Source organism: Chanodichthys erythropterus, chromosome 17 (genome assembly GCF_024489055.1).
Source record: "Chanodichthys erythropterus isolate Z2021 chromosome 17, ASM2448905v1, whole genome shotgun sequence".
In the NCBI taxonomy this organism is placed as follows: Eukaryota; Metazoa; Chordata; class Actinopteri; order Cypriniformes; family Xenocyprididae; genus Chanodichthys; species Chanodichthys erythropterus.
This window is the reverse complement of record NC_090237.1, coordinates 4,475,911-4,486,844: the sequence shown is the minus strand read 5'-3', so window position 1 is coordinate 4,486,844 and position 10,934 is coordinate 4,475,911. Positions and strand designations below refer to the sequence as shown.

The 10,934-nt window shown below is 37.3% G+C and overlaps 1 protein-coding gene across 1 annotated transcript; it reads left to right on the top strand.

The window, feature by feature from the left end:
• The first annotated feature begins 845 nt into the window (after positions 1–845).
• On the top strand, positions 846–10,569 carry tyr (tyrosinase). Its single transcript, XM_067364576.1, has 5 exons — positions 846–1,670; positions 6,101–6,317; positions 6,398–6,545; positions 6,788–6,969; positions 10,331–10,569. Exons 1-5 carry the CDS (start codon positions 846–848, stop codon positions 10,567–10,569), a joined length of 1,611 nt encoding a protein of 536 aa, XP_067220677.1.
• Positions 10,570–10,934: the final 365 nt, after the last annotated feature.

Below are 10,934 nucleotides of genomic sequence, written 5' to 3'. Positions count from 1 at the left end.
GGACTATAGAATAGAACAAAATGAAAGTAAAAAAAAAAAAAAAAAAAAATCCTGAAAAATAAAATGTATCACAGTTTCTACCAAAAATATGAACTGTTTTTAACATTGATAATAATTATAAATGTTTCTTGAGCATCAAATCATCATATTAGAATGATTTCTGAAGGGTCATGTGACACTGAAGACTGGAGTAATGATGCTGAAAATACAGCTTTGATCACAGGAATAAATTACATTTTACTATATATTCAAATAGAGTTGTTATATAAGTTGTTATTTTAAAATGTAATAATATTTCATTGTTTCTACTGTATTTTTGATCAAATAAATGCAGCCTTCGTGAGCAGAAGAGACTTCTTTCAAATCATTAAAAAACCCCAAACTTTTGAACAGTAGTTTATATGACAATATATGAGAAGAGAAGTCAAATATGCTTTTAAACTTGCAATAATTTAATGGTTATAATGCATAAAACAAGCATAAGCAGTGATTTTCGACTCAGCGACAGGTTGTTGGCATAAACACGAAGTTAAAACCTTATTAACTGTGTTGACTTTGCTAATTTCCTCTGGTTATTGAGTTAAAATGGATGATCTTTAATGAAAGGAGTTCCTTCCCGAACTGTAAATGAAATGATCTCACGCTCGACTCGAGCACAAGCATTCCTCAGAGTCCCGAGACTGAACACGAGCGGGGGTCACCGATTTTATCCCTAGCATGTGATACAGGGGATGTAAGAGTGTGTGTGTGTGTGTAAAGGAGGGACACAAAGCAGTGTGTGCAGAGAAAGAGAGCTGGATGAAGTTTTCCGTGTCTAATGCATCTCACTCTTTCAGTAGCTCATCATGTCTTTCGCTCTGCTTGTGTTCGTCTTCATTCAGTTCTTCAGTCAGTCACTCCAGCAGTTTCCTCGGCTGTGCACCACACCGGACGTCCTGCAGAGCAAGCGCTGCTGTCCAGTATGGCCGGGCGACGGTTCGGTGTGCGGGTCCCTTTCGGGTCGAGGTTTCTGCCAGGACGTCACGGTCTCCGACCTTCCCAATGGGCCGCAGTTCCCTCATTCGGACGTGGACGACCGCGAACGCTGGCCTCTTGTGTTTTACAACCAAACCTGCCAGTGCGCCGGCAACTACATGGGGTTCGACTGCGGCGAATGCAAATTCGGTTACTTCGGAGGCAACTGCGGGGAAAGACGGGAGTCTGTTCGCAGAAACATCTTCCAGTTGTCCGTGTCCGAACAGCAGCGGTTCATTTCGTACCTAAATCTCGCAAAGACCACCATCAGCCCCGATTACATGATCGTGACGGGCACGTACGCGCAGATGAACAACGGCTCGACGCCCATGTTCGCAAACATCAGCGTGTACGACCTGTTTGTGTGGATGCACTATTACGTGTCCCGCGACGCACTGCTCGGTGGTCCTGGAAACGTGTGGGCTGACATTGATTTTGCGCACGAGTCGGCCGCCTTCCTGCCGTGGCACCGAGTTTACCTGCTGTTCTGGGAGCACGAGATCCGGAAGCTTACCGGTGACTTTAACTTCACCATCCCATACTGGGACTGGCGTGATGCGCAGGACTGTCAGGTGTGCACGGACGAGCTAATGGGGGCCCGCAGTCCTCTAAACCCCAACCTGATCAGCCCATCCTCGGTGTTCTCCTCCTGGAAGGTAAACATGAAAACAAATTCAAGAATACAGTATTTATCGCTCTAGTCATGCTGGTTCTATTCGTTTGGAATTTATTCCAGTTACACAAATGCTTGTTTCCTCTTGCAGACACACAAAACCAAACTAACATCACAAAATCATCATATTTTTGCAGTATCTCTTGGGCAAACAAGTGAACGCAATGAAACTATTACATTCAGACAAGAAGAAATTGTGTAAATGAGGGTAGATAATAGTCTGTAATATCATTTTAAATTTATTTAAGTCATTTTTGAGGACTGTGAAAAGTGAACTGAACACCAAAAAAAAAATGTAAATAAATAAATACCATATTTAAAAAAATGTAAAAAAAAATAAAAATAATAAGATGAATGATCTGTAATATAATAGTATTTAAATTTATTTAAGATCACTAAACGTAAATAAACAAATACAATATTAAAAAAATTATATAACAAAATTATATATAATTTAAATTATGTAAATAATAAATGATGAATTAAAAAACGCAATAAATCTGAAAGAAATATTTAGGTTTCAAGACATTTTTGCATAAAAAATTCATAATTACCCAAATACAGTTTAGTAATGCATTCAGGTTAATATTTTCATTTTACATGCTTCCTTTAGAATAAATTAATAATAAAATTAAAAAAATTCAACTTATCCCTCCAGTTCTTTTCAGTTAGAATTGTATTATAGGAAATATGATGGATTGTGCTGGGAAAAAAGCTACAGAATTTATAATTCCATTCAAATTGTGGCATGCTGATTAATTCAAATAAAAACATTTATTTAAATAAAACTAGTGCTGTCAAACAATTGTTTGTGTTTATATAATATATATGTGTGTACTGTGTATAATTTTGTATATTTAAATACACACACTCATGTATATATTTAAGAAATATGGATATATATTTATATAATTATATATATGTGTGTATTTATATATATACACAATAATTATACACAGTTTGCACGTATATTATTTAAACAAACTTTTTTTTTTGGATGCGATTAATCATGATCAATCATTTGACAGCACTAAATAAAATGTAAAAAAAAATGAAAATCTTTTTTTTTCATTATTGGAGTACATTTGCAATATGTGATTTTCTCAATTTATAAAGAATAATATCATAAATAAAAGAAATATTATTTATTTATTTCATCTACATTCTAATTAAACTTTTTTTCTTTTAATAATCTCCACATTTTTCAGTGCAGGTCTATAAGCACTAAACCCATGGAGAGTGTGTCGCTGTGATTCAATGAAAAGTGTTTATTTTAGCCATGTGACTGGGATTTGGTCACATAACTTGTCAAATGTCAGTGTAGTTAACCCATCTAGAGGGGTTATGACGTCACACATTCCTTTGAGAGCGCAGCGTCTGAGATGCCGCCCCGTGTGACGATGCGTTTATAAAGGCGTGATTGTGTGACGCCGCCTCGAGCGCGGCGCGGGTCGATGAGCGCGCTAACACCTGACTTGCAGTGAAGTTTGGGTGCAGCGGGGTCACGAGTGTGTCTGGCCCCTAAAACCGCCATTAACTTCAGCACTGACCCGCTCACAAGAGCCTCCTCAGGGAATGAGCCAAAGCAGCTTCACTCAGTTACAGTACACTGTACTGAAGAAACACTTCCATATACAGCCTTAAAGGGGTCTGTCAGGCAACATGAAACCATATTATGCTTTTAGTTTTAATTCATTTATCATTTTAATTACAGTAAAAAGCTCATAAAACATACTAAATTTGTAGACAAATTGAAATAACCTGTTAAACATGAAAGTATTATGCAATCATTTGAGACATTTCTCCTTATATAGAACCTTTTTGGCATTCTTTAAAATTGAGTCAAGAACCCTAGAGTTCTAATAGAACCCTAATAGAACCACACTGAACGTTTTTTTCCTAAGAGTGTACAGGCATACTTTGGGTCTGTGTTATTTTAGTATCATTGAGATACTATACTAGTTTTTATTAATATAGTGTGAATTTGTTTTTATTTTTATATTTTTCATTTTCATTTGTGTTAAAGTTTTAATAATTATGTTGTGTTTTTGTCAATTTTATTATTTTTATTTTTTTTGTGTGGTTGTTTTAGTTAAGTTAAAAGTGCAGTATGTAAGATTTTTGCAGTAAAATATCCAAAAACCACTAGGCCAGTGTTATATATTTTGTTCACTTGAGTACTTACAATATCCCAAATGTTTGCAACTATTTGTAAATCGTGAGAAAATTGTAATTTTAATCAAGGCTTCGGGACGTGTGAGGAGTCGCCTGTCAATGGCGTCATACCCGCGTTACCTTCGGTTTCCGGTTTATTTTGTAGTAACCATGGAAACACCAAAGACGCTTTAATATATTACATGTTTTGATTAACTGTTTTGATATATTTATAGACAGAAAACTAATTATTGTATATAGCTCAACAAGTTTAGTCTTATTGTTTAAATCTCATTTTCTTGATTTTTTGCGAGTCTCATGCTTTACCATGCCTCAGAGAAAAACACTATTTTGTGAAGTAGCTAACATAGCATAATCAGATGCAGCTTTATTTTTAGTAACAATAATACAGCATTTTCTCCATCATAAAATACATTTTAAAATGAATCGCATGCCATTTATCAACATAAGCCATCCAGCATTTAATCTGATATTGTAAAATGGATCTATCTTACTGCAGTGTGTAACAGTGTCTCACAGCTGCCGCCGAGCGAACGCTCAGAGTAACGTTATAACATCATTTTCAACACTCTCAAATGTATCTAATATGATAAACAGAGCTGCGTTACCTCATACTCATGACCGGAAAAGCAGAAGCGGAAGCGGCGCCGGCGACTGTGTCATAATAAAAGTCCCGCTGCTCGTGAGACGTGTGTTGATCAATCGCTCCAGCTCCTCGTTCAGCTCCACAACACTCGCTCCTGCTCTGCTTCATACTACAGTAATGTTAATAATCGCATCCATGAACATGATTTCTTCCTGAGTCCAATTCCTATTCTTTTCCACCGTTCACTGAGATGGAGACCACATGTCCCAAGATTCTGCGCTCAAACTTGGCGTCATCAAGCTACGCCTTTGTTTTGAATAGGCCTCTAGCGACCTCTAGCGGACAAAATTATTACACTTTAAACTCTCTGAAAATGAGAAATGTTTCCATGGAATCTAATTGAAATAAAATAACTAAGTTTTATTTCATTTTATTTCAAGTAACAAAAAATGTTTTTTTTATGGTTTTAGTTCATAATAATAACATTGCTTTTGGTTCCATAACCCCATGGTACTGTATATATATTGTTACGATATATATAACAAAAAGACTCTTAACCTTGAAAAAACACCACTGCTGTTTTATTCAAAAAGAGTAAAAATTGAGTTCTCAGTTATTATTTTCTTTTCCTCCATCTTTCTCTCTCCCTCCCTCCCTCATCTTCAGCTGTGAGCGTAGGCGTTCTTACATCTCTTAAGACCAGCAGGGAGGTGAAATGGCATCCAATTAACATACGAGTAACGAGCAGCATTAGTCATGGAGATGGATGAGGTTTCCCTCATGTGCTTTAGAAAAACGTACAGGCTTTCAACACATTCACAACTCCATGTTTTTAGAGTGAAATCATTGCATTATTGTAATGACAAAAGTGTGTGGTATGATTTCAATTATCATAATGAAACAAATCTTAATTGTCCTAAAAATAGCTTTTTTAAAAGTTTTATTTACTAAGCAATCATTTCATTGTTTATTTATTTTAATTATTTATTATTTTCAAAATTAAATACATTTAAAAAAGGCTTTCAAAAAAGGCTGCATTTATTTGATCAGAACTACAGTAAAAACAGTAATATTGTGAACTATTAGTACAAATTATCTGTTTTTTAATTAACTGTTTTAAAGTTTAATATATTCCTGTGATCAAAGCTGAATTTTCAGCATCATTATGCCAATCTTCAGTGTCACATGATCCTTCAGAAATCATTCTAATATGATGATTAGATGCTCAAGAAACATTTTTTGTTATAATCAATGTTGAAAACAGTTGTGATGCTTCATATTTTTGTGGAAACTGTGACTCTTTGATGAATATAAAGTTCAAAAGAACAGCATTTATTTAAAATAGAAATCTTTTGTAACATTATAAATGTCTTTACTGATACTTTTGATCAATTTAATGCATCCTTGCTGAAGTATTTTATATGACTGGGCCATATTCTACAGTAAAATCAAGAGAAAAAGAAATTATATGTATGTACACACACACACATATATATATATATATATATATAGAGAGAGAGAGAGAGAGAGAGAGAGAGAGTATTCTTTTCTCTTGATTTTACTGTAAAATATGGTTTCATGAGATTCACATATTGAACCCTTATTGTTCAGGTCAGCTGGTGTGTTTAATAAGTGTCCACATACCTGTACAGGTGATCTGTTCTCAACCCGAAGACTACAACCTCCGCGAGGTTTTGTGTGACGGGTCACCAGAGGGACCATTACTGCGTAACCCAGGTAACCATGACCGAAACCGTGTCCCGCGGCTTCCCACCTCCGCAGACGTGGAGTCGGTACTGAGCCTGACGCAGTACGAGACGGGGCCGATGGACAGACGGGCCAACATGAGCTTCAGGAATGCTCTGGAAGGTAAAGCAACAGCAGAAAAAAGATGTCACACTTCCTCAACACATCAGGCTCTAGACACTGAACTCCTCTCACCTGTGCAGGTTTTGCGAGTCCCGAGACGGGGTTGGCAGTAACAGGTCAGAGCTTGATGCACAACTCCTTACACGTCTTCATGAACGGATCCATGTCTTCAGTGCAGGGGTCCGCCAACGACCCCATTTTTCTTTTACATCACGCCTTTATTGACAGGTAAAATGCCCGCACACGCATATTGGGTTTCCGTTTTATGGGGACATTCTATAGACATAATGATTTTTATAATGTACAAACTGTATATTGTCTCCTCTAACCCTAAACCTACAAATCACAGAAAACTTTGCATTTTTACATTTTCAAAAAACATCACTTAGTATGATTTATAAGCTGTTTTCCTCATGGGGAGTTGTTTCGCACTGGTGTTCTCGTTTCAGCTGTGTGTTTCTGTGTTTCAGCATCTTTGAGCAATGGCTGAGGAGACACCAGCCTCCCCGCACACACTACCCAACCGCCAACGCCCCGATCGGGCACAACGACGGCCATTACATGGTCCCTTTCATCCCTCTGTACAGAAACGGAGATTATTTCCTGTCGACTAAAGCTCTGGGATATGAATATTCATATTTACTGGACCCAAGTGAGTTATTAGTATTAGGGCTGGGAACTGACACACATTTTACAATTCGATTTCGATTCACCAGTTTGCAATTTGATTCAATTCCGATTCAGTTTGATATGATATCGATTCATTTGGGTACTGTATACATTAGGTGCATGTCAAAACGATGTAGTATACATGCCAGACCAGTATGCGCAAAAAAATTGCGATTTCAGGCTATCAAAATGCCTGATTCGTCTGGACAAAACGCCGACATGATACCAATATTTTTATGTATACAGCTAATTGCGTCCGTGTGTAAATCAGCCTTTACAAAGAAAGGTAGATTGGTCTAATTTAAAGGTGCCCTAGAATAAAACATTTAAAGGGGTCGCAGCCTAAATCGGTGCATAGTTAATGATGCCCCAAAACAGGCAGTTAAAAAAATGAATTAAAAAAAATCTATGAGGTATTTTGAGCTGAAACTTCACAGACACATTCAGGGGACACCTTAGACTTATATTACATCTTGTAAAAACTGGTTCTAGGGCACCTTTAAATCCGAAAAGTTAGACCCTAACTAATGTCTAGTTGGTCAGAATCTTAGCATCTATTTTATGAAACTGATTTGTATACAAACATATAAATTGTACACAAGACAGTTTTTATAATTAGAAAATTATGTATCACACACAGTTTCTCATGATAATCTCATGTGCATAGTTATAGAGTAACAATGCATCCTTCATATCGCCGAAAAGTCTGTAGTTTTATCATATTTATAAAAGATAGATACGCTAAACCGAGTCTTTCCGAAAGAAGCAGAGATCCTTGAGGCGTGCCTGCCGTCAGTGCCGTGGGCGGAGCTAAAGAGTCACGAGTGCGCGCAGCTTCTGCGTAGAGATTGCATGCTAGCTGCGACATCATTATGAATAAAAAGGGAACAAAAAAGTTAGTATTGTTTACATATGCACTTGTGCGTCGGTTGCCAACAAAACACAGACATGTGATGCAGCTTTATTCAACACCCGCGATCTGCAAATCCAGCGCCGAACTGAGACTTGTTTACAAAGTATTCATCACCGAAATCCCGGGAACAAACAAACATACATGCACAACTCCGTTGCTGCCCCTGAAAAACAAATTTCATCCACTGTTTCCTTAACACTATTTCTTTGGGAAGCTGAAAAAGGTAATCTTTCCCTCACAACAAAAACACACTCCTTCAGTGACAGGAGCTGCGTCTCATTTCGGAGGCTGCGTCCTTCAGAGGTCGTGTTTGAAGGCTGAATACTTCATCAAGGATGTCATATTTAAGAAAAGTAACCGTAATAAAATTGACTGATATTCATTGTGAGGTGCAAAATACTGTATTTTCTTTCTTACTTACGTTGCAAACGGTTATTTTTCTTAAATGAGACTGCCTCGATGATGTATGCAGCCTTCAAAGGGTGCAGCCCCTGAATTGGGACACAGCCGTTGTTGAAAAATCTCTCGGCGTTGACGGGCGTGCTCTTAGTGATGTGTGTGTTCACGCTTATAAAAGGAATTCCGCTCTCTTTTGACGTCATACAGGACACACTCAAAAAACCTCTCTGAATCCTGTACAGAGACCGGAAGCAGTGGATTTGGCACAGAAATACTCCATCATATGTCCAACTTGTGTTTTGAAACTTTGGACTTTGGCCATTTTTAACATGAGAATGCAACTCTTTAACAGTGTAAATAAGTCAGAATGCATGAAATAGCATTTCACCCCCTCCCCCCCTTTTAAGTTTTTAATGACATAATTATGTCCACTCAAATTCATTTTTTAAAATACAAACAAACTGTGGCTGTCGACTTTTTTTCATGGCAGATTTTTTCACATATTTTATTGAAAAACAGGTTCAGTAAAAATATGGATAGGCTATGTAATATAGAGCATATAGCAAAATGTTCCTCTCGAGTGTTTATTTTTGTAGCTGACTATCAGGTTTATGCTCATTGAATGGCTTTCCTGAGGTAAATCTGTGAAAAGTTGTTTTACTGATGTCTTTCTGTGGTTGAAACACTGATTGAGCGATTACATGAGACATTAAAGGTGCCGTAAAACGTCTTTTTAAAAGATGTGATATAAGTCTAAGGTGTCCCCTGAATGTGTCTGTGAAGTTTCAGCTCAAAATACCCCATAGATTTTTTTTAATTAATTTTTTTAACCGCCTATTTTGGGGCATCATTAAATATGCACCGATTTATGCTGCGGCCCCTTTAAATCACGCGCTCCCCGCCCCCGAGCTCGCACTTGCCTTAATCAGCATAAACAAAGTTCACACAGCTAATTTAACCCTCAAAATGGATCTTTACAAAGTGTTCGTCATGCAACATGTTTAATCGCACAAGTATGGTATTTATTTGGATGTTTACATTTGATTCTGAATGAGTTTCATAGTGCTCCATGGCTAAAGCTAACATTACACACTGTTGGAGATTTATAAAGAATGAAGTTGTGTTTATGAATTATAGAGACTGCAAGTGTTTAAAAATGAAAATAACGACGGCTCTCTTGTCTCCGTGAATACAGTAAGAAACGATGGTAACTTTAACCACATGTAACAGTACATTAGCAACATGCTAACGAAACATTTAGAAAGACAAATTACAAATATCACTAAAATTATTGTTTTAGCACTAAAGCTATTGTTCTTGCTTGCTTACCTGCTTGCTTACAGCTCTGCTGTTCCAGACGTTACTACCTACCCTTGTGTAATGCCTTGAACATGAGCTGGCATACGCAAATATTGGGGGCATACATATTAATGATCCCTACTGTTACGTAACAGTCGGTGTTATGTTGAGATTCGCCTGCTCTTCCGAGGTCTTTTAAACAAATGAGATTTATATAAGAAGGAGGAAACAATGGAGTTTGAAACTCAGTGTATGTCATTTCCATACTGAACTTTTGTTAACTATGCCAAGGTAAATTCAATTTTTAATTCTAGGGCACCTTTAATACTTTTTAGTAAGTTGTACTTTATCTTTAAACATACCTTCTGATGTTCATTCATGTTTATTTCATGCTAAAACTAGTAGTAAAGAGGAAAAGATGATCAGTCATGTGCCGCTGGAACTGATCACTGGTCACGCCATATTAAAGAGTGTTTATTGTTTGAGTTTCGTTATAAATTTTACATATTTGAAAGCTGACTATTTCAAATCAAAAGTAACAAAGCTTATCACGGTTATTGGATGGCAGGCGCGCAACAAATAATGTTTTTTTTTTTTTCACACGTCAATTAAAAACAGCAGAAACGTCTTTATATTGTTTGAGAAACGGAGAAATTATTTTATCCCAGCTCTAATTAGCATTGATTCAGGTACTTCCTTTAGCCTTGTTTTCATTCGCTTCAATCTCTCGCAGGTCAGCGGTTTGTGCAGGAGTTTTTGACGCCTTATCTTCAGCAAGCTCAGCAGATCTGGGGCTGGCTGCTGGCGGCAGGGATCCTGGGCGCGGTTGTGGCGGGAATTAGCGCTACTATTATCGCCGTGGCGTGTCGAAGAGGGACAAAGAGGCGAAAGGCGTCGGGATACGGGGAGAGACAGCCGCTCCTGAACAGCAGTGAGGAGGAGGGTTCAGCTTCATACCAAACTACACTGTGAACCAGCGGGGACAAACAAGCTGTACCGACGGGAAAAAGACACAACTGCCAGTTAACCAGGTCATGTGACACACGAGACCAGATCTCGTCTCTCAACCTCACGTTTACTCATCTTAAAATTTATATTTTTATTCAGCAAGGATGCTTTAAATTGATCAAAACAAAAATTCCAATAAACACTGTTCTTTTGAACTTTTTCCTCAGCAAAGAATCCTGAAGAATAAAATGTATCATGGTTTCCACAAAAAATATGAAGCAGCGCAACTGTTTTCAACACTGATAATAATCAGAAATGTTTCTTGAGCATCAAATCAGCATATTAGAATGATTTCTGAAGGATCATGTGACACTGAAGACTGGAGTAAT

Bases quoted from the DNA above. Each gene is read 5' to 3' on its own strand.
- tyr (XM_067364576.1), top strand. From the start codon at position 846: ATGTCTTTCGCTCTGCTTGTGTTCGTCTTCATTCAGTTCTTCAGTCAG. The intron at 6,318-6,397 runs GTAAAGCAACAG...TCACCTGTGCAG, and splicing joins CTTCAGGAATGCTCTGGAAG to GTTTTGCGAGTCCCGAGACG. The intron at 6,970-10,330 runs GTGAGTTATTAG...AATCTCTCGCAG, and splicing joins TTCATATTTACTGGACCCAA to GTCAGCGGTTTGTGCAGGAG.